General features: G+C 29.7%; 2 protein-coding genes across 3 annotated transcripts; one reads left to right on the forward strand and one right to left on the reverse strand.

Moving 5' to 3' along the window:
- Positions 1-214: 214 nt before the first annotated feature.
- Positions 215-10,515, reverse strand: LOC134711556 (uncharacterized). Of its 2 annotated transcripts, none has more exons than XM_063572209.1 (9): positions 10,395-10,473; positions 7,796-7,872; positions 7,027-7,083; positions 6,282-6,329; positions 5,666-5,761; positions 4,742-4,873; positions 2,792-2,951; positions 1,703-1,771; positions 215-1,192 (listed from the first exon to the last, which is right to left on the reverse strand). In XM_063572209.1, the coding sequence occupies exons 3-9, from the start codon at positions 7,066-7,068 to the stop codon at positions 981-983; spliced, it is 759 nt and encodes a 252-aa protein (XP_063428279.1). In that variant the 5' UTR covers positions 7,069-7,083; positions 7,796-7,872; positions 10,395-10,473; the 3' UTR covers positions 215-980. The 2 variants fall into 2 exon arrangements, with proteins under 2 accessions (XP_063428279.1, XP_063428278.1); XM_063572208.1 differs by having other exon boundaries at positions 229-1,192; positions 7,800-7,872; positions 10,395-10,515.
- Positions 10,516-10,541: 26 nt separating this feature from the next.
- LOC134709458 (inositol 2-dehydrogenase-like) lies at positions 10,542-23,664 on the forward strand. Its single transcript, XM_063569616.1, has 9 exons — positions 10,542-10,620; positions 13,711-13,773; positions 14,872-15,031; positions 15,715-15,785; positions 16,089-16,197; positions 20,837-20,964; positions 21,600-21,823; positions 22,325-22,490; positions 22,943-23,664. Exons 2-9 carry the CDS (start codon positions 13,728-13,730, stop codon positions 23,050-23,052), a joined length of 1,014 nt encoding a protein of 337 aa, XP_063425686.1. The 5' UTR covers positions 10,542-10,620; positions 13,711-13,727; the 3' UTR covers positions 23,053-23,664.
- Positions 23,665-25,896: the final 2,232 nt, after the last annotated feature.

Genomic DNA, 25,896 nt, shown 5'->3' on the forward strand with positions numbered 1-25,896 from the left:
AAAAGGAAATTGAAGCAAAAACAAACCAATGGGGCAGGAGTAAGATACTTAATAACTAATGTAGCCAGGTTTTTTTTTGCATTATTTTATTACATTATACTATAAAATAAACATAAAATTAGAAAAATAAATGACAAAAAGGTAAAGACATATATATTTGTGTTACCAAGGAGTATGTTATATTTTGAAGGATAAATGCCTTTTTATACTTTAAACACAAAAAACAAATTTTTGTAACACATGATGGTTACAAATAATAATGAATTAAATATAAACTTTGTTTATAAAAATACAAAATATGTAAAAACTGAAATCTATAGAACAATAAATATCACAGCCTTTAGATAAAACATACATAAAAATATCAAAATATCAAAAATACTCAATATGATAATCACAGATCATCTTTTTATATAAAACATTTGTTTAAGAAAATAAAATGTGTCATACATTTCAATAAGATGTCAACCTGAGTTTCATGCAGACATGATGACTTTTCATAAATATTGTTATGAAAAATTACTTCTCCAATAGTAATGTTGCTCTCAGTATTTATATAATACTCCTCTGAAATTTGTTAATCTGTGTATTCAAATATTACTGGGAGAATATCATCAATGTAAAAAATAGGAAAGGAAACTTATTATTCACACTAGATTTTGCATTTCAATCTTTAAAATAATATACTAAAAAAAAGTTTAGAATAACATTGCATAGGTATTAAACTTTAGTAAAGGCAAGAAAATACCCCAATATTTTTTTTAATTTAACCAAATTAGAATTAAATTTCTCTATAATGAGTAGATTTAAACATTTCTACACATATCTTTATTTTTTTTTAATTAAAGCAATGTAGATGTATTGCATGTGATTGCACTACCCTTTTAAGTGAAAACAGATACTTTCGACCATATCTAAAAACTAAATATATAAATTAAGTCCATAAATAGTTCTTTAAAAGTGCATTTATACACCAAAATTTATAAGCCACTGCATTCAACAGAATGAACCATAATTGCTAGTACACGCATGTCATTTTCTGTCTGTGTAGATACATTGCCACACTTTGAAATATTTCCAACAATTTTTGACTTTGAGCCCAAGTATGTTGAAAGTTCTGATTTCTTCATAGCAAGAAGTTTCTTGTACATATCCTTTCCACGAAATATCCTTCCAGCAGAAATTTCTTCTTCTAGAGAAATAAAATTCAAAATGAAAATTAGTAATTACAGTGCTTTAACAAAATAGAAATAATATTGATTAAGAATACTTCCTTTTAAACTGTTACTAATCCCCTTGTTAAATTTTTGGTACATGAACAAATTGAATATAAACTCATCACAGATACCAGGATTTAATTTTGTAATTACACCAGACATGTGTTTTGTTTACAGAAGTCTCATCAGTGACGCTTAAATCCAAATAATTTCAAAAGGCCAATTAAAAGTACTGAGTAAAGAGCATTGAGGACCAAAATTCCTAAAAAACTTGCCAAATACAACTAAAGGTAATCTATTCCTGAGGTAGAAATGGTTCTAAATATTTGAAAACTGAATATTAAAAAATGTGTGTATGATCAATGCTTTTAGAACACTAAAAAAGCACAAAAAGAACATGATTCTTTTTCTCCAAACTGCCAGGTAGTCTAAGAAGGCAAGATAATTTATTTATTTTAGCATTTTCTATTGAAGCAAAAACTTACCAAGTGTGTCATAATCACATGCAGTACTGACTTCATCTTCTTGCCCAGCTGATGCGCTGCTATTTGAATCTTAAAATATATAGTTATACAAAATGATTGCCCAACTTCAATTTCAAAATTTGTAAAAATGAACCACTATTTGGTGGCAGATGTAAACATTTTATTATCAATAAGTAGCCTCTTAATGTTTATTTGTTTAAGAAATAATTCCTTCATGTCATGCCCTATGCTCATTTTAACATGGGTAGGCATTATATTTGTCAATATTTCACACTGAGCGTTAGTGAGGTGTAAAATGTGGTCAAATATAATGCCTACCCATGTTAAAATGAGCATAGAGCATGACATAAAGAATTATTTTGATTCTAATAGGACAAATACAGTATTTTTATAAGTAGAAGCGTACGAAATTACCGTAAAAATGTTTAGCTGTTCCCATTTCCTCCTCAAGGAATCTGTGCATTGCAGTTCATATTTGATAAGTTTAAAAACTACGAGCAGGGTAAATATGTGTTATTTCATAAAACTATATAATAAGAGTTTATGTTAGCTGCTTAAATGTATATATTTTAAAGGATAAAGATGGAAATAAAGTAAATACAAACAGTAAGTTCATGAGCATGTGTCAAACATATTTTATGCTCATTAGAACACGGCTTGTTTATAAAGCGTAATAAGGATGTCATATTAGAATATCATTCATTGATTGGTTGCTGTCTTATTTAGATTTATCTGATACCTTACTGCTAACTTTTCTTTACAATTAAATGTTTTTAATCAAATAATAGAAGTTCCTGTGTATGTTTCTTGCACAAATATTGGAATGTCAACATATACTTCCATTTCCTGCTTCACCAAGTTTGTAGACTTTAGACGCCACTGTGTTTTTACCTCTACACTAATGAGAGTTTAAGTGCTACCATTGATCAAGAATAATGTATTCAGAAGGGGTATGTTTTAATCAACCAATAGTTGGTGCGACATTGTTATCACAAATGTTTGCTAAACTGCCAAGGATGGAGAGGAGTGGATGGTAACCCTTGGCTAGTGAAGATGTCCGTTGAGAGGATTAGCACATTTTAAACCTACCTCCTACGTCTGATGCATTCAGTTTGCAGGGGGCGCTGACCCCATCTAATGCTGATTTATTTTTTATATCTGATACCAAAGTCAAAAACGCCAGTTCTACATTTTTGGATGTCTTTGCACTTGTTTCAGCAAATGATAAACCTACAGAATCTGCAAATTTCTGAAATATAAGTTCTTTTTTGTGTCAATGAGATCACAAGTTCATAACAGGAAAGAAGTTAAAGTCATAAGAAACGAGTGACCGGTGAAAAATTATGTTCTTCCAAATCTTGAACCAATGCATACAAACATCATAAACTTAGTCTTCTGTGCACGAATTTATCATTTTTTTCGTGTAAATTTCGTATAATCGTTTAATTGTATAAATTTTTTTCTCAATCAGTCAGTGTTGTTGTGAAAATATGGCAGGTAATTAAAGTTCGTGTTTTGAAGCCGAAGTTTAACGATGGTCACCTGTTTGTCAACAATCGACAAAAAATAAACAAAAAAGCATGGAAAGAGAGCACGTGTTTAACATGTAAATTCAGATAATAGTTTATTTTAAGGACATCCATGCTTATTGTGATCACCGGATTTTTACGAGATGGGTCACACTGAGGTCACTTTGCATACGGAAAATATGTCGGGGGAATTGTTTGCTGGAAGCAAGCTATTAAAATAAAGTAAACTTCTTCTAAATATGAATAAATTAAAGAATTTTCTTCAGAAAAAAGTATATGTACATAAGTTTTATAATGAAAACTATCCATTGAGTTATAAAAAACATATGCATTATTTTTTTTGATTTGAGGTTTCTTATCACTTTAATACAATTTTAATCCAATCATTCATGAATTGTACAGAAAGAATCTTTTTCTTTTCTGAGAAAGTATACATAATAAGCCGATATTTTAGACTTTTTGTATGTATTAAACACTCCTTGAACTGGACGTGACTGTCATAATTGATATATGTAGCATTAATAATTTCACAAGTGCAATCAATTAAAAAGTTCTTTAAATGATTTTTTGAATATATTGAATTAATGTGGAAAACCGAAAAAAATGCTTTTTCACTTTAAAATGTGTTTTCTTGAAACTTTGTCTGCAAATTTTTATTTTGAGTTAGATTTTATTGCATTAAATATTTCAAGTTTAATGATAAACATGTATTAGAGTTAACATGCAGTTAAAAAACTGCATTAGCAGTTAAAAAACTGCATTAAAAAATAAATGAGGAATGTGTCCATAGGGACGCAGATGATGCCCCAGATGGCATATAACGTTATAAAGGGACATAAATCAAGAACTGTAAAAGTGAAGCTGCCAAAATTTGAACTTAAATGGAGTTAAGTGATAAAAAGCATTATATATTCATTTCATTAAAATCAAGTTGAGACAAAGTTACGATAGAGAACGGAAACTGCAATTTTTCCATTTGTAAAGGGGCATAACCCTAGAAAGGTAATCAAAGTGCTTGTAAGCACTGAATGGTAAAGATTGTTTTAATTTTTTAGTCAGATATATTGAATTTTCGTTGTATAATGCATTGGTTGTAGTTGATTCAACTACCATTCTGGACAAAGAAAGATAACTCCAATTTTCAAAGAAGATTTTAAGAATGACATAATTTATATTTTCAGAACAGCTATTTTACTTTTGTAAAAAAGGCATTACTCTTGAACTGTAAAAGTGATGCCAACAAAATTCAAACTTGACCTGTATTTTGTGGTAATATGCATTGTGTATCAGTCTTAAAACATTTGGTTGAGGCAAACTAAAGTTAGAGTACAGACAGACGAACAAGGGTAAAAATTAATGTCCCCTCCGCTACAGCGGGGGCATAAAAATAATAAAAATCTGAAATATTTTCGAATTCTGTATACTTTGCCTTAAAATGAATATGTATAATCAATAATTCATTTCAAACTTTCTAACTTGATCAATTTGTTTGACTAACAACTTTACTTACTTTTGCTGTACTATAATCTACTATTCTCTCCATTTCCAAATCTCCTTTGTTTCCCATCAGTATTGTTTTGCTATTTGGATTAGCATAGCTCTCAACTTCTTTGACCCATTTTGGCACATTATCAAAAGATTTCTATAAAAAGAAGAAAATACTATAAAAGTCATCTATAACAAGAATGTGTCCATAGTACATGGATGCCTCATCTGCACTATCATTTTCTATGTTCATTGGACCATGAAATGGGGGTAAAAACCCTAATTTGGCATCAAAATTAGAAAGATCATATCATAGGGAATATGTGTTACAGAGTACTGAGTTTCAAGTTGATTGGACTTCAACTTCATCAAAAACTACCTCAACCAAAAAACTTAAACCTGAAGCAGGACAGACAGATGGTACAACGACAAATGGACGCACAGACCAGAAAACACAATGCCCATAAATGGAGCATTAGAATAAATTAAACAGTAAAGCATAAACATAATGTACAAACCTGATTTGTTATGTCATAGATAATAGCCACACCGTTAGCCCCTCTGTAATAACTAAACATAATGTACAAACCTGATTTGTTATGTCATAGATTATATTATAGCCACACCGTTAGCCCCTCTGTAATAACTAAACATAATGTACAAACCTGATTTGTTATGTCATAGATTATAGCCACACCATTAGCTCCTCTGTAATAACTAAACATAATGTACAAACCTAATTTGTTATGTCATAGATTATAGCCACACCATTAGCTCCTCTGTAATAACTAAACATAATGTACAAACCTGATTTGTTATGTCATAGATTATAGCCACACCATTAGCTCCTCTGTAATAACTAAACATAATGTACAAACCTGATTTGTTATGTCATAGATTATAGCCACACCGTTAGCCCCTCTGTAATAACTAAACATAATGTACAAACCTGATTTGTTATGTCATAGATTATAGCCACACCGTTAGCTCCTCTGTAATAACTGGTTGTTATACTTCTAAATCTTTCAGCACCTGCAGTGTCCCACTGTCAAAACAGTTTATTAAAACGTATATATATAGTCTCAAATTCTCTTCAACTTGAATTTAAATATTTGAAGCTAAGTATTGTGTATATGCAGTTTTTATCCTGTTAATTAATATTTGTTTGTTTGTTACTGAAAACTATTAGAAAGATTTAGACTTAAATATGATCACTGTGTTTGTATTAACCAAGGACTAAATGAATACATTTGTACTTGATTTTGTTCTATAAGGCGTTCTCATTCTGCTTGGTGTAATTTGATTGTGACTTCATTATTCAAACACTGTTGTGATTCAGTTATGTATATAAAAAAAGAAAATGTGGTATAATTGCAAATTAGACAAGTCTTCAAGAAGGACCAAATGGTACATAAAATTAAAAACTACAGGTCACAGTACGACCTTCAATAATGAGCAAAATCTTTTGGTATAGATTAAAGAGCACAGAAATAAAATTGTGGAAGATTGAGAGATGATAACAATAAAAATCATGTTATTTGGTCTAGACTATTGTTTATACTTACAAGCTGCAACTTAATAACTCTTCCTTCTACGTTTATGGTGCGTATTTTCTAGAATTGAATAATATACTAGTAATAGGGTTATTGCATGAATATTTGGGAATATTGTTCTGAGTAGAATTTTACATTGCACAAGCATGCAAGAGCTTGCGAATATAATATTTGAAAGTAAAAATTGGTTTAAACTAAGATTTCGTGGTTGATGATGTCATGAGTTTTTAAGATTTATTGCACGCTAACTTTTGGTTACTTTCTGTGGGAAATATTATACTGCTATGCAATATATACCCAACAATGTAATATATAACTATAAAAAAGGATATTTAATAAATAACTATTCAATTTTGATGGTGCATATTTTCCAGAAATGAATTACATAAGTATTGAATGATATAAAAGGATATTTAATATATAACTATTCAATTTGATGCAATTCAACATTTGGTCTTGTTTTGGCTTTATAACTATTTTTATATGAGAGTCCCTAATGAGTATGTAGATGAAACGTGTGTCTGGCATACTAAATTATAATCCTGGAACCTTTGATAACTATTGATACAATTCAACATTGATCAATTTCAAGCTTTTTAAAACATCTAGACTGAAATTTCTAAATAATTAAAAATTTACAAAATAGGTTACTTTACTAGTTTGTAAGAAATAAAAGTTTACAACTGGTTTTTTATGACACTTTGTATAAAATCTGTCAACAATGCCAATTGATATTTCATGTACATTTATTACTTACAAAATCTACTCCAATTGTAGGTATATAGTTGGCAGTATGCATGTATTGTTTTCCCTCCTGAAAAAAATGGAAATAAATAGTGTATATATCCCTGTGGTACAGGAATTGGTTAATTGTAGAAAAATAAATTAGATAACATCAAATTTTTACAGATTTTGTAATCTCCTAAGAATGAAGAGTCGCATAATAATGACATCATTATAAATTCAGATATTCAGAAAGTATAATGTATTTTTGAAAATCTATCACTGGTTTAAATGTGAAATTTGAGGGGAAAAAAAACCAAAAAACCAAATACATCTCCAGCTTCAATAATTAAACTGTGAAAAAAGACATGGTTTGATTTGTACTGATCTTTTGAGTTAAACTAATTCAATTGCAACTGATTTTCACAGCTTGTTCTCATTTTGTAATGTTTCACCCCTGTGACAGTCTGTCCCAGCTGCAGAAGGGTTGAGTGCTCATAAACTGTTTAACCCAGCCACATTCTATAAGTGCTTGTCCTCAGTCAAGAGACTGTAGTTCATTAGTTGTTGCAACTAAAACTGTCATACATGTATATTTTTTTTAATTGTTTTATTATAAATTTAGGTGTAACTATAGTTTCCTCAATGGAATTGTTTTAAAATTTTCATAGCTGAAGGTAGTATGGTGGCCTATAATCTTGTATCCACTTCATTTTTACTTAGGTGGATAGTTGTTGCATTGATAATCATACATGTACCACATCATTTATTTTTATAATGATCTTGATATTTCCTAAACTTACTCACAGCAAAGCTACTCATTAAGCATGATTTTCCTACGCCATCGTCTCCAACAAGTACCATCTTAAACAGGAAATCACTGAAAAATAAAGATTTATATATATATACATTTACATTGTAATACAGCAGTAAACAAAGAATTGGAGACTTGCAGATGAATGAGCTTATCAGTTGATATTATTACCTAAGAAGACTTCATTTTGATATTCTTTTATTCATAAACAAAACTTATAGGCTCTTGTCACTGAGGAATGTAATGATGTAATTTTGAATTCAGTTTTGTATTTTTGATTTCTGTGGTACATCATGTATATCTTTGTGGTTTATTGTTTTTAAGTACCAGGTAGTTCTATGTTTTGTGGCTATATGGTGATCTGTGCTGGAGAGTGGTCTTATTGGCAATCATACCACATCTTATTCATATATACTGTATTATACTAAAAAAGAATAATAAATCTGATCAATATATCCAGTTGTAAGTTATTTGTTTATATTTTTGGTTTATTTGTGTTACAATGTAGGTATTTGAGTCATGTGGCTCTGAGAGTTTGTGTTCTTTGTTTGAAATAAAAAAAAAAATAATGATACATAATTATTATCTCTCCACTTACAAATGATTAAGGAATTAATCTTTTCATAAACTTGTACATAGCTACAGAGAAAATAACAGTTCATATATATAGAATAACCATACATTGTCTCGAAATATCAATGTTATTTGTTCAAGGCTTAGAAACAGGTAGAAGCGAGGCTGTGCCGAGCATTTCTACCTGCTTCGAGCCAAGTACAAATAACAAATTGATATTTTTAGACAATGTATGGTTATTCTTTATATACTGCAACTCTTAAAAATGTTCTAAATGAAGTATTTTGGGTAAAAAACATCATTTCTTAATTTGAAGAGGCCAACGTTAAATTTCCACGAACCTGTATGTTTTATTGACGTCATAGATAAAACTCTACGGAAACCCTTTGTCAACGTCATAAACAAGGTGATATACGGTCATGGACTGTATATGACATACATGTATGAATATACAGTCAATGCAATTTGACTGCTCAAATAGCACAGCTGCAGTATATACATATATATATACATTGTAATACGCATTTGTTTCACATGTGTGAAAATAAATAACAATATAAGAGGGGCGTAAAGTTTAATAATGGTTGCATTTTTTTACAATAGTGTTGTAAATATTTTTCTCTTTCTACAGTAATGGAATTGGACAAAAGTGAGTTCCGAATCAAAATATGTCCTATCATTTCAACTAAAATCAGTATTTAAAATAAATTAGTACAAAGTGACTTTTTGAGTTATTCTATAATAAAGATACCAAAAGATGTAGAAATGTCTGAAATTTGATTGTTTATTTGGTCATAACTTTTGTGAGGGATGTTTTCGTTATCTGATGGGTTAAACACAAATGCACATTTTTATGATTTTAATTTGGTTAAAATACATAGTAAACTTTTCCAGAAATATTTTTGTCTGTGTTCACCTTGTCAGAAAATTAAAATGAGCCTGAATAATATAAGGCCAAATAAACAATTAAACTTTAAACATTTCTACATCTTTTTGTATTTATTTCATATAAATCAGTCTTGTAGTTATTTGAAAATATTTTTTTGAAAAATATTGATTTTAGTTGAAATGATAGTACATTTTTTAGTGAGAAATCACTTTTGTCCACCGACTGTATGCTGTACCACGATTTCCTGAGAAATACAAGAACCTTTATAATATCCCCAAAACAAACTGATATATATATAAATGTTTAAATCCCGATAACAAGATTTTTTATGGTGTGATTTTACTTTTTGATATTACTCCTTTTTACTCAATAAAAGTTCATTTCAATTCAAAAATTCCATTTGCAGGTCTTGTTTACAAAATATCATGTCTGCCATATAGTTTTCAACAAGGAATTTGCATACAAGCATATATATAAATCGATTTTTTAAAGATTGCATGTACTTTTATCAATAATAAATGCCTTAGACCTTCATTACAATTGTATGCTCATAGGTTTTACATTGTCCTCTATATAAAGACCTTCGAGAGAAGTTTGATATTTTCAAAAACCTTTATAATGATGATGATATTAAATCAACGATCTATTTACTTAACCCAGTAAATCTAGTTAACACCAGACAAATATGTAGTTATTTAAGTCAAGCTTTTGAAGCTCGTAATAATAATCTAATGTCAGTTGGTCTACCATAAGTATAATACTATGTAATACTGTGATATTATATAAATAATTGGTACTTCAAATGTTTTCTTTATGTTGTATTTGCATAAATTGTCATGTTTAATGTGTTTATATCTTGGAATACGCATTGTATCATATGTGCTTTGTCCAATAAAATATTTGAATTTGAAATAATGTAGTGAAATTCATCGCCAATATCTCTAGAGCTGCAGAGATGACAAGACCTTTCCGATCTTGGAATAGTTTGGCACTTAGAAAGCTTTAAAAAAAAACAGACAACACCTACCACTCCATCAAAAAATGTACCACCAAAGACAATCTGTTGTTTTTAAAGGGGGCTAAAATCGACATTCTGTAAAAACATTACAGGTCAATCTTTACTTACTACTCTGGATTAGCCATTCTCTTAACAAATCTTAACAATTAATGTTTGACATCGATTACTAGTAAATTAAAAAAGTTAAAAATAAATGTGACTGTTTTTCTTGGAGACCGAAACCGGAAACTATAAATAAACTATAAAATTAGGTCTGGATCCGGAATTCCAAACTGATAAGACAAGAGCTCACATTTATAAAGTTTATGTGATATATTTTAGGTGTCATAATTAGGTAAAACTATATTCATATTGGGAAATAAAAATGAGTTATGCATGATTAAGGATAAAAAGATTAAGGGATAATGGAGAACGCATTTAATCTTTAAACACCTGCAAATTTTCACTCACCATGATAAACTGATAAAGGCATCATGCATGATCATGCATGGCCCAAATGATTTTGTCTCCTTTGTATTTAGATTGAAGCTGTTCCTTTAATGTGGAACCTAAAAATGATAAATCTAAAACACTCTTGTCAGAAAACACAGTGGCAGGTCCAGAAATTACCACTAAAGGGGGTGGGGGCTTCTGACTGCCATAATATTGGGAGGGTAGGAGGGGTCCTGATCCAGAAATCTCTGGCTTATAAATATGAAATCCTGAAATCCCGGGTTTAAAAACACAAATTCCTGAAGTCCCGAGATTTGAAAAAAGAACTCCCGGATCCCGAAAGGGTCAATCCCGAAATCCCAAACTTAAAAATACCAGATCCCGCCACTGAGTCCTGATAAAGGTCCTATCTCCCCTCAAAATAGGATCCTGCTCTGTTTATGGCCTAAAGGTCCCATCCCCCCTCATAATAGGATCCTGCTCTGTTCATGCCCTTATATATATAAATTTATAACCAGTTCAAATTATCATGATTATTATAACATCTTTTTTCTGTGACAGCTTCCTAGAGAGTATGAATGCACTTTACTGTGGTTCTCATCAGGGTCTCTTCGTGACACGTGAAAGTCAAATTATAAAATGACAATTGCTAACATACGTGTAAGTGGGATACGGGAATCTGACAAAACAGTAAGCGGGATCCGGTATTCAAACCCCTAATGAGACCCCATTTGCCAAGCATCAAACGGTAATTTTTCATGATTCGGTCAAAATATGCCTATCATGATTCATTACAGGTCTTAAATAATCATCATAACCGTTATTTTTCATGGAAAAAAATTAAGGTTATTCAGTTGATTATTTTATCCTCTAAAAGAAAGTGCACATTTTATCTTCATGCACCAAAAATTACGGTTAGTGTCATTTCGCAAGAATTTTTACCGCACGGTTTGTTGTCATGTAGGTAACCCAATTACTACCCTCTTCCTATGACTTTCAAAATGTGATTATTATTTGAACTTAAGAGTCCATTTTCACGTTTGCAATTATAAGTCTCATGATGTTTTTGGTTTCTGTAGACTGCTAAGGAAGAGATAGCGCTTTTGTTGTGAAATCACAGGAAAAACAAGATATTAGAAAATCCCTTACAACCATTTATTACATATATTCCAAACATTAAAGTACAATGTTAACAATGATAAATTGAGTAAGACAAAGCACAAATAATTAACGATCAAAATAAGCGCACATAAGAATGGTAATGAAATAAAACGAGCAGGCTAATGCCGCTACATGGCAGCACTTCCCACCTGCAAAGTGGAAAGGGATTAATATAAGTTGCAATAACTTGTTTCCCTATCCATTATATGTAAATGAATATATTTAAACTACTAAAACAGCACATCTATTAAGCACTTTAAAATTTACATAAGCAAGCATGATTTGAAGCAAAGGCCTAGTACTTAATATCTATAGTTAACAATGGTTAAGGGCATACGATACAGTTTTGATCCTGTATTTACAAGTTCGTGAAAATTTGCATATAGGCTGTTTTTTACCTGATTGAATCAAATATGTAATAAAAATTATACCTTCATGTGCTACTTTTTGAGTAAAATGAGGTCGAAATTTTGTATATTTGCTCAAAATTCAGATTTGAGGCCGTAATTTCTTTTTCGAAAAAAAGACACAACTTTTTTGTTATAAAAGATAATCACAAATTGTTTTTTGTTCTATAATTGGTTATTTCTGTATTTTATAAGTATCATAAAAAATTATGCATTTTTTTAATTCAGAAATAACTCATATTCATCAAATGTTCATGAATTGAGGAAATTACATCATTTTTTACTGCATGTTTATCAAAATTTTAAAAAATCCTCTATTTACATTTTTATAAAATTTGGGTCACATAATCTCCCTGCAAAATGAAACAAAATGCTGTTTTGAAAAATAGGGGTCCATGAACTCGTTTTCAAATTAAATCAGTTTGAATGATAAAAATCAGTCGAAAAATGCATCTTTTCCAGATATATGTCACAGTTTGACGTCGCGAAAATAACATTTTACGTTAGCAACGTCATTACCTCCCCTGTAACTGTATCGTATGCCCTCAAGAGGGAAGACATGATTTACAAAATGATTTATAAATTTTAGAGTTGTAATTGGCTTTTAATATGTTCAGTATTTTTTAAACTGCCAGTAAAGTTCCTAGTTGGTTACTTTTTGTCTTTTTACTTTTTCTGTTGTTTTTGTGCTTCTGTCGATCTCTGAAGACAAGCCCTTTCTAATTGATTCAAATAGTTCTTATGTTGTGCTTTTTCAACATTATTGAAGGTTAAAATAGGGTCCAGTGCTTTTCCTCTGAGCAGTGAAAATCTGATTAGAAATAAAATCAGCTACATTTGTATGGTAACTGCTACAGTCTGTTAGAATGTAAAAGATAAATTCAATCTCACATTGGATTAGTGTAAACTGAACTTGAATAAAAAATAAAACACTTACTGTGAATTCATTATTATTCGTTGGATACTAATTTTTGTGGGTTCTGTGGGTACAGGTCAACCACGTCATCATATGTTCAACAAATAGCATATTTTCAATAGGCTTTGCATACAGAGATAGGCAAAACTAAGAAATCAAATATCTATGAAAATGCAAGTTTTCAGCAATCCACAAAAATTGATACCCACAAAAAATAATTAATTCTAACAAATTAAGTTTGAAAATAGATTAAACATACACCAATTTTGTTAGATAAATGTATTTTTTTAAATTATAAAACCTCATAGAAATTAGATTCAAACATACATATATAAGAACCAAAAATCAAACCTTTTTTGATTATACTCAATTGAACATAGAAAAGTTATTACAGAATTCCATGCTAATTAAAAACTTTATGTCAACATTAAATACAAATAACATTTTAGCTAGCTCAACAAATATATCATGTTTACAAATAATAGCCATGCTATGTTTTATTTTTCAGCATTAAAAAAGTACACTATGAGCCACAGAGTAGGATTTGCCTTATTTGGGCTTGGCAATATGGGTATGTATATTAATAGTTTTAAAAATTTCTTGTTTGAAGCATAAATATATATGCGAGACAAAATTAGTGGTGTCTGACATACTATTGTCTATTATATGAACATTTGATAAATGTTATTTTGTAGACTTGTAATACATTTTGATTTTTAAAAGGGGCAAAAAATTAGATTTATCTTTTTATTTCACCATCCTTTCTCATTTACCTATGAAAATGTGCTAATATAAGAGGTTTTAATCTATGTGGATTTCGGAATAACATCACTTAATGTTGTATTAATTAATTAACTAGGTAGGTATCATTATTTAAAGGTTTTGACATAAAAACTTGTCAAATGTTTGCCAGTCTTCATTTGACATTGGCAATATGATAAAAATATAAAAAAGAAAGAAAATCAACAAAATGGAATTATTACAAAGTCTTTTTAAATAATGTTAAAGACCTGTGACCCATTTCACAAAAAGTCTTAATAAAAAAGATACTCTGCAGTCATAAACATTTCATGATATATTGCAATTGCTTTTGACGTAAGACATTTTAGGGAACAGAGCCAATTGTCTATTATATTGTATGGGAACACTCATGCCACATCAAAAAGTTGAAGTACTGATCTACAAATTCAAAATTTTCTTGCAAAGAATATTCCGCTTATTTACAAAATCTGAAAAGATATATACTAGGGGACAAAAATATTATGAATACATTTTGTTTGATTGATCCACTATTTAATCATATAATCACATTGGTGGCTATTTTTTCCATGATTAGACAATTTGAAGAAAAAAATCAGATTCTGAAAAATGAGTTTAAAAGCGAATAGAAAGAGATACATGTATACTCAAGGAACTTATTAACGAATATTCCTGCACCAGATCAGTAATTCAAATCCCTTGGAGCCTCTTGTTTGAAAATAAGGCACATCCAATATATTTTCATGTGACATAGAAGAATCCCTTTGAGCCTCTTGTTTGAAAATAATTGCATTTGACCTAATAGATCAAAATCAAAGTTGTATGTAGGAGTCAGAAAAAAAACCCAGAGCACCTAAAATGATGAAGACAATTACTGCAATAAAAACTCATTATCAAAATTATTTTTCAGGCTTGGCCCATATGAAGAATATTATGCTTTCACCCAGAGCTACGGTTAACTGGATCATAAGAAACAAGTTAGAAGATGCTGAGAAATTTGTTAAAGACCACAATCTGTCAGCTAAATGTACTACACCAGACAAACTAGAGGCTGTTTATAATGATCCAAAGTAACAAAAAGTTTACCTTATTATTTAGCACAAAATTTATACTCAACAAACTGATATGTTTAGATTATAAGATTTTTAATTGGATTTTCAAATTTAATCCAGTTGTGGATTTGTGGTCTCAGAAGTATATGATAGTGATTTTTTTGGAACAGTCTGTTTTCTGAAATGAAGCCGACATTCAAACATATCACCCATCGACAGTAGCTTTGTAATATATGCAATGCTTTCACGTTTGAAATTTCATACTACAACTGAAAAGTGGGTTCATAGACATGATAGATATCTAATGTATACCCTTTTCAAATGAACTTTTTTCCCTAGTAACAATCCAAATTTTGACTTTATCTAAACATTCTCATTTAATGTGTTGTGTCATTTGTTCTCTGTCTGAAATATGTGAAACCTATACCACTGGAGAATTCACCAAACAATAATCAATTACTGTAAATTCAAAAATTATTGCTTGCATTTATTATTGCGATTTTGTTATTTTGGACTAAAAAGTAAAATGCTATTTAAATTTTTGCCATATTCAGAAAAATCCTGTTTGATTCAAAGAAAAGATTTCAAAATGTGAGTTCTAATTATTTTGATGATAACCCTGTTGCATTCTTGGCAATAATAAAAACATCGCAATAATTTCTGAATTTAAAGTATAATAATCGACTATGATTCTATTTCAGTGTGAAAGCAGTGTTGATATGTTCTCCAACAACAACACATGAAACTATCATCAAAGATTCTTTAAATGCAAGTAAGTATTTATTTTTTGTCTTATCTTCAGAAAAGAATGGCAAAATGGACACATATAAACTTTAATCAAATGTTTGAGATGCAAAAAAAAACCTCTTAAATTTTAAAATCCAAAGAAGAATGTCTTTTATAGTTTTAGTAATACAGATATGTGTACTTTCTAATTAGCGTGTCTTTTAATGAACAAATGTTGAAAAGGGTTACATGAAGATATTTCTGATATAATGGTAAAATTAATTTTATTTTTATATATTTCTATCAAGTTTTAACTTTTAATATTGAACACCATAAATATTTCTTTCAGACAAGGCAGTATTTTGTGAGAAACCAATTACAGATAACATAAAAACTACAGAAGATTGTTACAATGTAGCAGCTTCTAAAAACAAACCATTGTTCAATGCTCTACACAGGTATGATTTTTACTCAGATTACTGTGGGAAACTGTAATTGTGATATTGTAATTGCTTATGGATTTTGTGCTGAAATTAAAAAACACATAATTTTCATGAATTTTGTCATCAAAAAGTAATGAAGAATACATCAAAAGTATGGAAACAAAATTTCTCTCAGAAAATGATTAGAACTCTACCAAAAAAAGCCTGAGTGATTTTACCTGAAGGACATGGCTTAAAAAACTCAGTTTTTTTACAGATTTTTTATACGACCGCAAATTTTGAAAAAATTTTCGTCGTATATTGCTATCACGTTGGCGTCGTCGTCGTCGTCCGTATACTTTTAGTTTTCACACTCTAACTTTAGTAAACGTGAATAGAAATCTATGAAATTTTAACACAAGGTTTATGACCACAAAAGGAAGGTTGGGATTGATTTTGGGAGTTTTGGTCCCAACATTTTAGGAATTAGGGGCCAAAAAGGGCCCAAATAAGCATTTTCTTGGTTTTCGCACTATAACTTTAGTTTAAGTGAATAGAAATCTATGAAATTTTGACACAAGGTTTATGACCACAAAAGAAAGGTTGGGATTGATTTTGGGAGTTTTGGTTTCAACAGTTTAGGAATTAGGGGCCAAAAAGGGACCCAAATAAGCATTTTTCTTGGTTTTCGCACCATAACGTTAGTATAAGTAAATAGAAATCTATGAAATTTAAACACAAGGTTTATGACCATGAAAGGAAGGTTGGTATTGATTTTGGGAGTTTTGGTCCCAACAGTTTAGGAAAAAGGGGTCCAAAGGGTCCAAAATTAAACTTTGTTTGATTTCATCAAAATTGAATAATTGGGGTTCTTTGATATGCCGAATCAAACTGTGTATGTAGATTCTTAACTTTTGGTCATGTTTTGACAAAAAATGAATCGGTTGGGTTCTTTGATATGTTGAATCTAATCACAATATTGTGAAATAGCAAATTTTGTTTTTTAATTAGAGTTATCTTTCTTTGTCCAGAATAGTAAGCAAGAAATATCTTATTGCAAGAATTTTTTTTAATTGGAGTTATCTTTATTTGTCCAGAATCAACTTAAATCTTTGTTATATACAATATACAATGATATTCACTTTTTACTACCAACTGATAAATTTAAATAATCTTTACCATTCAGTGATAACAAGCAGTTTTTTTACATCTTAATATTTTATGATGTATTTAAATGAGTTGTTATTGTTGCAAACTCCATTAGAATATTTTAATTGAGATTAGTTTTGGAATAAGGGAAAGGGGGATGTGATTAAAAAATTGGGTTCAATTTTTCTCATTTGAAATTTCATAAATAAAAGGAAATTTCTTCAAACATTTTTTTGAGAGGATTAATATTCAACAGCATAGTGAATTGCTCTAAGAGAAAACAAAAAAATTAAGTTCATTAGAACACATTCATTCTGTGTCAGAAACCTATGCTGTGTCAACTTTTTAATCACAATCCAAATTTAGAGCTGAATCCAGCTTGAATGTTGTGTCCATACTTGCCCCAACCGTTCAGGGTTCAACCTCTGCGGTCGTATAAAGCTACGCCCTGCGGAGCATCTGGTTTCTCCTAGGATGAATTGATCAGTAAGTATATTATTAGTTACATGCATTGCTCTCACCTCATATGGAGTTACTCATCCCATATATTGTATTAGGTCACTAGCACACTCTGTAACAAATTTATCTTACTGACTATCTTCACAAGTGTTTTTTTGACAAGCGGTCTATCAATAGTATATCAACTAGTATATATTTGTTTAGGGGCCAGCTGAAGGACGCCTCCGGGTGTGGGAATTTCTCGCTACATTGAAGACCTGTTGGTGACCATCTGCTGTTGTTAGCCCAAATCAGTGTCCAAAATTAAACTTTGTTTGATTTCATTAAAAATCGAATAATTGGGGTTCTTTGATATGCCAAATCTAACTGTGTATGTAGATTCTTAATTTTTGGTCCCGTTTTAAAATTGGTCTACATTCAAGTCCAAAGGGTCCAAAATTAAACTAAGTTTGATTTTAACAAAAATTGAATTCTTTGGCTTCTTTGATATGCTGAATCTAAACATGTACTTAGATTTTTGATTATGGGCGCAGTTTTCAAGTTGGTCCAAATCAGGATCCAAAATTATTATTTTAAATATTGTGCAATAGCAAGAAATTTTCAATTGCACAGTTATAAATTCAGCTATAGCAAGAAATCTTCAATTGCACAGTATTGTGCAATAGCAAGAAATCTTCAATTGCACAGTATTGTGCAATGCAGTCTTCAAACTAAGCCCTTCAGAGTGAAAATTTCATATCTTCTCTCAATTATAAAATGGTTTAAGTAGAGATATAAATATGTCATCCACTACTGATTAGGGGACAGATGATATTACATAAAACAGATGTTTAAAACAATAACTGAGTGTGTAAATTTTTTATAAACCATCAAGTAAAGAAATTACGAAGTAAATAGTATAAAATAGTAAATATTCTGATTTAGTTTTACATCTTCACATGCACAATTAAGTTTTGAATAATGTATTAATTTTTATAGTTTTATATGTTAATATATTTAAGCATTGAATCTTATGGTAAAATTTCAACAGCTTAATTAAGTTCATTACAGATGCATAAAGGTGTTACTAAAATACTATGAGAGCTCTTAATCATAACCTCTTATTGCAATTTTTTTTGGGGGGTGGGGGTGCTCCAGTCCAGTTTCAGTGATTCCCTATGTAACCAACTAAGTTTTACCAACGAAAAAAAAGGGGGGGGGGGGGGGTTGAGGCGACCCCTTTGATAGTTATATAAATATTTAAGAAAGAATGACCAATATACTTATACACAAATCAGAAGTTATATTTCAAGGGTTCAATTGGAACTTCTTTTAAAGATGAACTTTCAAATAATTGGTTTAATTCAATAATATTGATCATTAATAATTTAAGATTACGAATAGCATATTTATATATAATATACCCCAAATAAATATATAGTTATCAAACATAAATACATTTTTAGTATGCAATAAAAAAAGAGGGTAATTTTTATATAAAACCTTGCAAAAAAGAGGGAGACAGTGCTGTGTATTTACTATTAAGCCATTTATGCAACAATTACCACTTGTGAATCAGAATAACATAACATGTGGTTCCTGTCAACTAACAAATTTTAATTGGAGTGACAGATTAATTTGAAATTATGGTGTTTTTCTAAGTGGTGCAGATGATAAGCCCAACATCATTTTGATGTGATTTCTTGGGCTTAGATGCTACACTGAATAGCAAATATTTTCAATTGCACAGTATTGCACAATAGCAAGAAATATCTAATTGCACAATATTGTGCAATAGCAAGAAATTCCAATTGGATTTCAATTGAAGTTATCTTTCTTTGTCCAGAATAGTAGTTGAATCAACTTAAATCATTGTTTTATACAATATACAATATATATTTACTTTTACTACCAACTGATAGATTAAAACAATCTTTACCATTCAGTCATTGTCAGTGATAACAAGCACTTTTTTTACATTTTAATATTTGATGATGTATTTAAATGAGTAGTTATTGTTGCAAACTTCATTAGAAATTTGAATTGAGATCAGTTTTGAAATAAGGGAAAGGGGGATGTGGAAAAAAAAATGGGGGGAGGTCAATTTTTTTCATTTCAGATTTCATGAATAAAAAGAAAATTTCTTCAAACATTTTTTTTGAGAGGATTAATATTCAACAGCATAGTGAATTGCTCAAAGGCAAAATTTTTTTTTAAAGTTCATTAGACCATATTCATTCTGTGTCCAAAACCTATGCTGTGTCAACTATTTAATCACAATCCAAATTTAGAGCTGAATCCAGCTTGAATGTTGTGTCCATACTTGCCCCAACTGTTCAGGGTTCAACCTCTGCGGTCGTATAAAGCTGCGCCCTGCGGAGCATCTGGTTTATTTGGTCGGGTTGTTGTCTCTTTGACACATTCCCCATTTCCATTCTCAATTTTATCAAAGTGATTGAGTCTTCAATACTTTATAGTAGTAAGAACCTACTTCCATTTGTCTATATAAAAAAGTGCCAAATGCAAACAATGACAATTTGGTAGCTTTAAATTTGTTTTATGAATTTATTTCAATCCTTCATCACATGTATCAATTATTCATTTGTTGAAACCTTTCAGATTTTTTTTTTTTTAAAGGGGAGTAACTCCTTAATTCCAATAACAACTTCTTAACTTTGAATGTGTTTTATGAGTTTATTTCAATCATTCATCACCAATTTCTTCGTCTGTTGAAAACTTTAATATTTTTCATAAACACCTGTTGTTTTTATAAAGGGATGTGCCATCTTTTTTGTTTTGAAAGGGAAGTAACTCCTTACTAATCCCATATAGTAGCTAACCATGATTTTTTTACGACCACCACCCTATATCAAATACATATAGTCACCATATGTAGTCCTTTAACGAATCATATCCCTATAAATTTTTAGGAGGTAAGATAAAGTCATAATATACAAATTTTCAGATCAAGTGTAATTTCCCAATATGAATTCTAAACTCATTAAATTATTCCTAATGGTAGGCACATTGCATATACAGTACATTGATATAAATCATATAATAATTTCATTGTTTTATATTTTTGCAGGAGGTTTGATCCTGATTTTTATCAGGTATACTCTCAGATTCAAGAAAAAAAGCTTGGCAATCTACGTTTGATAAAAACAACAAGCAGAGATTTAGAAGCTCCACCAATATCATATATAAAAACATCGGGTGAGAATGACATTTCCTCTACAAGTAAAGAGGTATATTTCATTGAAATTAATACTAACAGTTTATATCTAAATGTCTGGGTTATTGTTCAGATGCTTATATTCTTGATAAAAAAAAATCTTATTCCATCCAACTCAGAGGGTGTTTCATTGGACATTTCCAAATTCTATATTAAGCATGACAGTCAACAGCAATATTGTGTTTTGTTTGTTGACACTTAATAATTTTTTCTCATAAAATATATAGGCTTTTAGTACACAACAACATGTAATTGTTATATTTTGTTACATGTATATGTATCCACAATTGTAAATTGGTTATGGAGCACATCAATAAAGATCATATGAATAGCAGATTCATATAAGCACCTTTTTGTTTATGAATGAGATCAATAAATTAGAAAGGTCATTCTTTAAGATATAAATTGCAATTATTGATATAAAATTAATGACATGCAATATTTTCCAGTGTGACAACTATTCACATAAGACCAATAGGACAAGTATTTGAAAATCTACATATGGAATCCCAGTTATTTATTTCTGTTTCTATTGACATTTGTTTTATTATGAAATTATAGCAGATGATACTATTCTGCTTCAGTAATATCTTAAGACTTGTATTTAAATTCACAGCTGGAATTTTGAATGATTCAACAATCCATGACCTTGACCTATCATTATGGTTATCTGGGTCCATTCCAGAGACAGTATATGTACAAGGGAATGCTTTTGATCCAGAGATTGGTAAATGTAATGATATGGACCAAGTTATAGTGACTATTAAGTATAAGAATGGTGTGATAGCATGTCTGGAGAATGGCAGAGTATCTGGTTATGGTTATGACCAAAGACTTGAGGTAAAAACTTAGTTTTCTCAAAAAAAATATTTAAAAAGAATTTAGAGTGTTTAATGTTATCATCTTCAATGGTGATTTGATCTTTAAAGTGTTCCTCAAACTGAAATTAATTGCTATAGAAAATGTTTTACTTTTCTGGTTGTAAAAGTTTCCAAATTAAGATACCTTCTATTTTGGTGTTTATAATCCGATGTAACCAGATTGGTTTACATGATTGATCTTTCAATGATTTTATCTTTAACAGTGTTTCTTTGCTTCATACAGATTGTGATGGTCATTTTATGCAAAAGAAAACAGCATTCAATTCTACAGAAAATGTTTTACTTATTTGGTTGTAAAGATTTCGAAATTTGGATACCTTCTATTTTGGTATTACACATTGTGTTAGAATTAACCATATTGCTTTATAATGGATGAATTTTACACACATATAGGACTAAATACTTTGTTAAAACAGAAACTTGTGTATGAAAAATTCATAAAATAATGTTTTTTTTACAGGCTTTGTTTGATAATGGTATGCTGAAAGTAGAAAACCCTAACACCTCCTTATTGACTACATGTACAGGCAATACTACGTTAACAGGTCCTATACATCCACATTTTACTACCAGATATACACAAGCCTATAACAATGAACTGGAACATTTTCTTGATATAATGGAAGGTATGTATATAAGAACTTGAGGAATATTTTTAAAATGATCAAAACATGGCTCATGAATAAGCTATAGAAATAAAAATTAAAGACCCTGTGCTCGAAATTTACTCATTTTATTGTTTTAAGTTTGCATTCTGTGTAATTAAATCCTGGTTTAAATCTGAATTTAATGTGATTCTTGAAAGGTGAAAGGAAACTCTCAGTATTTCTGAGTTTTTGGATATATGTCATGGCATGCCAGCTATTCACCTTCAACTTGATAGTCAGTAGAAAATTTAGCATAAATATACATTTTTTAAAAAAATTCACCCTTGATTTATGTGTACTTTGTGATAAAGGACATATAAAATAAAAGCCACATATTATTAATTGAAAAACTCTTCAAACCTGATGGTTTTTCATCTGTTATCATATTTTTTTCAGTTTTAGTTACTGTTTTGAATATTTGTTATTTTTAGGTAAATGTGAAATGAGAGTTACAAAAGAGGACACAATCAAAGTAATGAAACTAGTGAAAGCTTGTCTCAAATCAGTACAGACTCAGGGACCAGTAGGATTTGATGACTAGGAATGACAAAACCATTTAGTATTTTGATTGGTTGAAATCTGAGTCTAAAAACAATATCCATATTTTAAAAATTGATCTCTGAAATCTTTTATGAATATGTAATTTTCAACATTGATTTTCATTCAAGTAAGTCAACTCTATATATTTTTTTTTCTAAAAATTTCTTGATAGCATGTAGGTTAACAGTTTTCATTTCTTTTGGAACACATTTTATAACAGGTTGTATCAGTATGTATTTCTGTCTCTTTGTGTATTTTACATCATATTATTGTATGAATGTGTTACATGAAGATGATATATTTATGAAGACTTTATTCTCTTTTCATTTTGGTTTAGAAATTTTTGTACATTCATGTTCATTTTCAAGTCCCAATTTTTGCAGCAATTAAAATCATTGCATTTTTTTTTTGATTTACAGTCCCAGCTTTAGTGGAGATGAAAATGTATTAGTTTAAACAAATTTACATATTTTATTTATGTTTTATTGCTATTGTTGTATGTTACAATAGTGTTTATTACAGTTTAAGGAAATGATGAGTATAGTTGATGCTATAAACAAATGCAAATTTTAATTTTGAGATAGTTTTCCAGTTTGAATTCTTGTATTAATAAAAACAGAGCAAATTTAAGTAAGTGTTTTTAAAAAGCTTTGGTATCCAGATTTTGACTTTACTTAAGATCCTTTATTCATAAAATTTTCCAATTTTTTTATGTCATTTTTTGGATTTTGCACCATTTTGGCATCAAGCATCACTCAATAGGCATCAATTGTGGAAATGTACATCTAGTGCATGATCATTGGTACAGTTAATGTTGTTTGATGTTCTTATTTACTGTTTGCATTGAACATAAGAAATATTGGATTGTTATAAATGTTTTTATAGAGTTGACTTTTAATGTATATGGTGTTTTTTTTGTATTGTTTTCGCAATATATTTACATATTACTGCCAATAGTTTTACTTTGATATTGTTTTAATATGACAGAAACTACCATTGTATTTTGGTGTTATTTTTACAAACCTTTTATAAGGTAACAACTGTTATTTTATTATTGCAAATAATATATTTTCAATATATATTCCTCTTTACAAAAATGAAAATATTTCTCATTGAAAAAAGAATAAAAAACACAGAATTTATCATTAACCTATCAGTCTTTGCCAATTGGGGTTGATTCATCAATAATGACAATATTTACAAAAATTCTCAGCATATGATGAAACACTTACCCCGGTTGACAATGAGGTCATGGTCCTTCTTTAAGGGAGCTCGCTTCTCAGTTTCAAAGTAATTAACTTTTCAAAACACTAGTTTATATTGATAAGGGACTAATAAAGGAATCCAAAAAGTCAAATAAATATATATGTCACCGTGCTTGTTTTCGAGATAAGAGTCATTGAAATTTTGGCGGGAAAATATTCTCTCTTGACTTTTCATAGCTTTATCATTGACAAGTTAAACTTCTCAAAAACTGTTAAAAAGTAATTAAATTTTTATAAGACTTTTACAGATGGCTTATCATTATACATGTTAAAGAATTTCAAAAAGAAAAGTGGGGGTCACCGGGCAAATTTTTTCAAGGCATTTAAATGGATAAAACCAGAGGATTCTGAAAATCTGACAAAAGATCCAAAACATGACAAGCCAGCTTCCTTAACAAACAAAAAATGATAAAGAATGGATAAAGATTCAAAAATTATTACGTGCTTTGAGAAAAATAAATATGTTTACTTCATATGTATTCTCTCCTCCCCTTTTGTGGGAAATATTTGGTTGATTATATAGAAAATTACTGAAGCATGACAGGAGCTGCCCCCTAATAGGGTCATTCACTGGTTCCCCCCTCTTATAATAAATTTCTTGATCCCCCACTGGAAGGGGACAAGGTACTTGTATATCCCTTGACCATTAATGTATGATTTATTTTTTATATGTATGCCAAATGAAATAATTGTTACACAAGTTGATTGACAAAATAGGGCATACGGTTGTATAATGTTGTAACATTGAAATTGTTTATATTAATTTCAACTCTATAGTCTTACAAGTTTATTTTAATCAGAAGCAAATCCATATGATTATTTACTCATAATTATTATATTCATTGTTAAATATTATATACTTTTAATTACTGTTGATTAGTACAATAAAATTATTTTTGATAAAGAACATTTTCCTTCTTTAATTGGAAAAAAAAGAAAAGAGCCTAACAAATGTAGCAACAAAAGAAAGAAATTACAGGAAGAGTATGACAAAATCATTCTGACCAAACATATGAATGACACTGGAAAAGAAATTAATAAATGAGTTAGTTGATATGATGGCATAGAAATTGTATCATTCAAGGAAAAGTACAAAACAGAGCTGTAAAGTTATCAAACCTTCTCAAAGATGACAGAATTCTTAATTTTAATGCTTTAATTTGTTGGTTTCTGAATTGTCTCGCCTTCTTTACTAATTATTATACCCCCGCTTTAAAAAAAGGGGGGTATACTGTTTTACCTCTGTCTGTCAGTCTGTCAGTCCGTCGTCAGTCCGTCAGTCCGTCCCATGAAACTTTCGTCACATTTTTCTCAGTTGTTGATATTATGTTGATAATCATAAATATAAAGCTTTATTACAACTGTCACATAAATCAACATTAACAAAGAAGACTAAACATTGATGAAAGTGAGGTCAAGGTCAGATGAACCATGCCAGGCAGACATATACAGCTAACAATTCTTCCATACAACAAATATAGTTGACCTATTGCTTATAAATTAGGAAAAATAGACCAAAACAAAAATACTTAACACTTAGCAATGAAACATGAAAATCAGGTCAAGGTCAAATAAAACCT

The sequence above is a fragment of the Mytilus trossulus genome, chromosome 3 (genome assembly GCF_036588685.1).
Source record: "Mytilus trossulus isolate FHL-02 chromosome 3, PNRI_Mtr1.1.1.hap1, whole genome shotgun sequence".
Lineage (NCBI taxonomy): Eukaryota > Metazoa > Mollusca > Bivalvia > Mytilida > Mytilidae > Mytilus > Mytilus trossulus.

Bases quoted from the DNA above. Each gene is read 5' to 3' on its own strand.
- LOC134711556 (XM_063572208.1), bottom strand. The intron at 7,084-7,799 runs GTGAGTAAGTTT...CATTTTTTTCAG, and splicing joins GCTTAATGAGTAGCTTTGCT to GAGGGAAAACAATACATGCA. The intron at 6,330-7,026 runs GTAAGTAATAAA...ATTCAATTCTAG, and splicing joins CTACAATTGGAGTAGATTTT to AAAATACGCACCATAAACGT.
- LOC134709458 (XM_063569616.1), top strand. From the start codon at position 13,728: ATGAGCCACAGAGTAGGATTTGCCTTATTTGGGCTTGGCAATATGG. The intron at 15,032-15,714 runs GTAACAAAAAGT...ATTCTATTTCAG, and splicing joins GCTGTTTATAATGATCCAAA to TGTGAAAGCAGTGTTGATAT. The intron at 15,786-16,088 runs GTAAGTATTTAT...TATTTCTTTCAG, and splicing joins CAAAGATTCTTTAAATGCAA to ACAAGGCAGTATTTTGTGAG.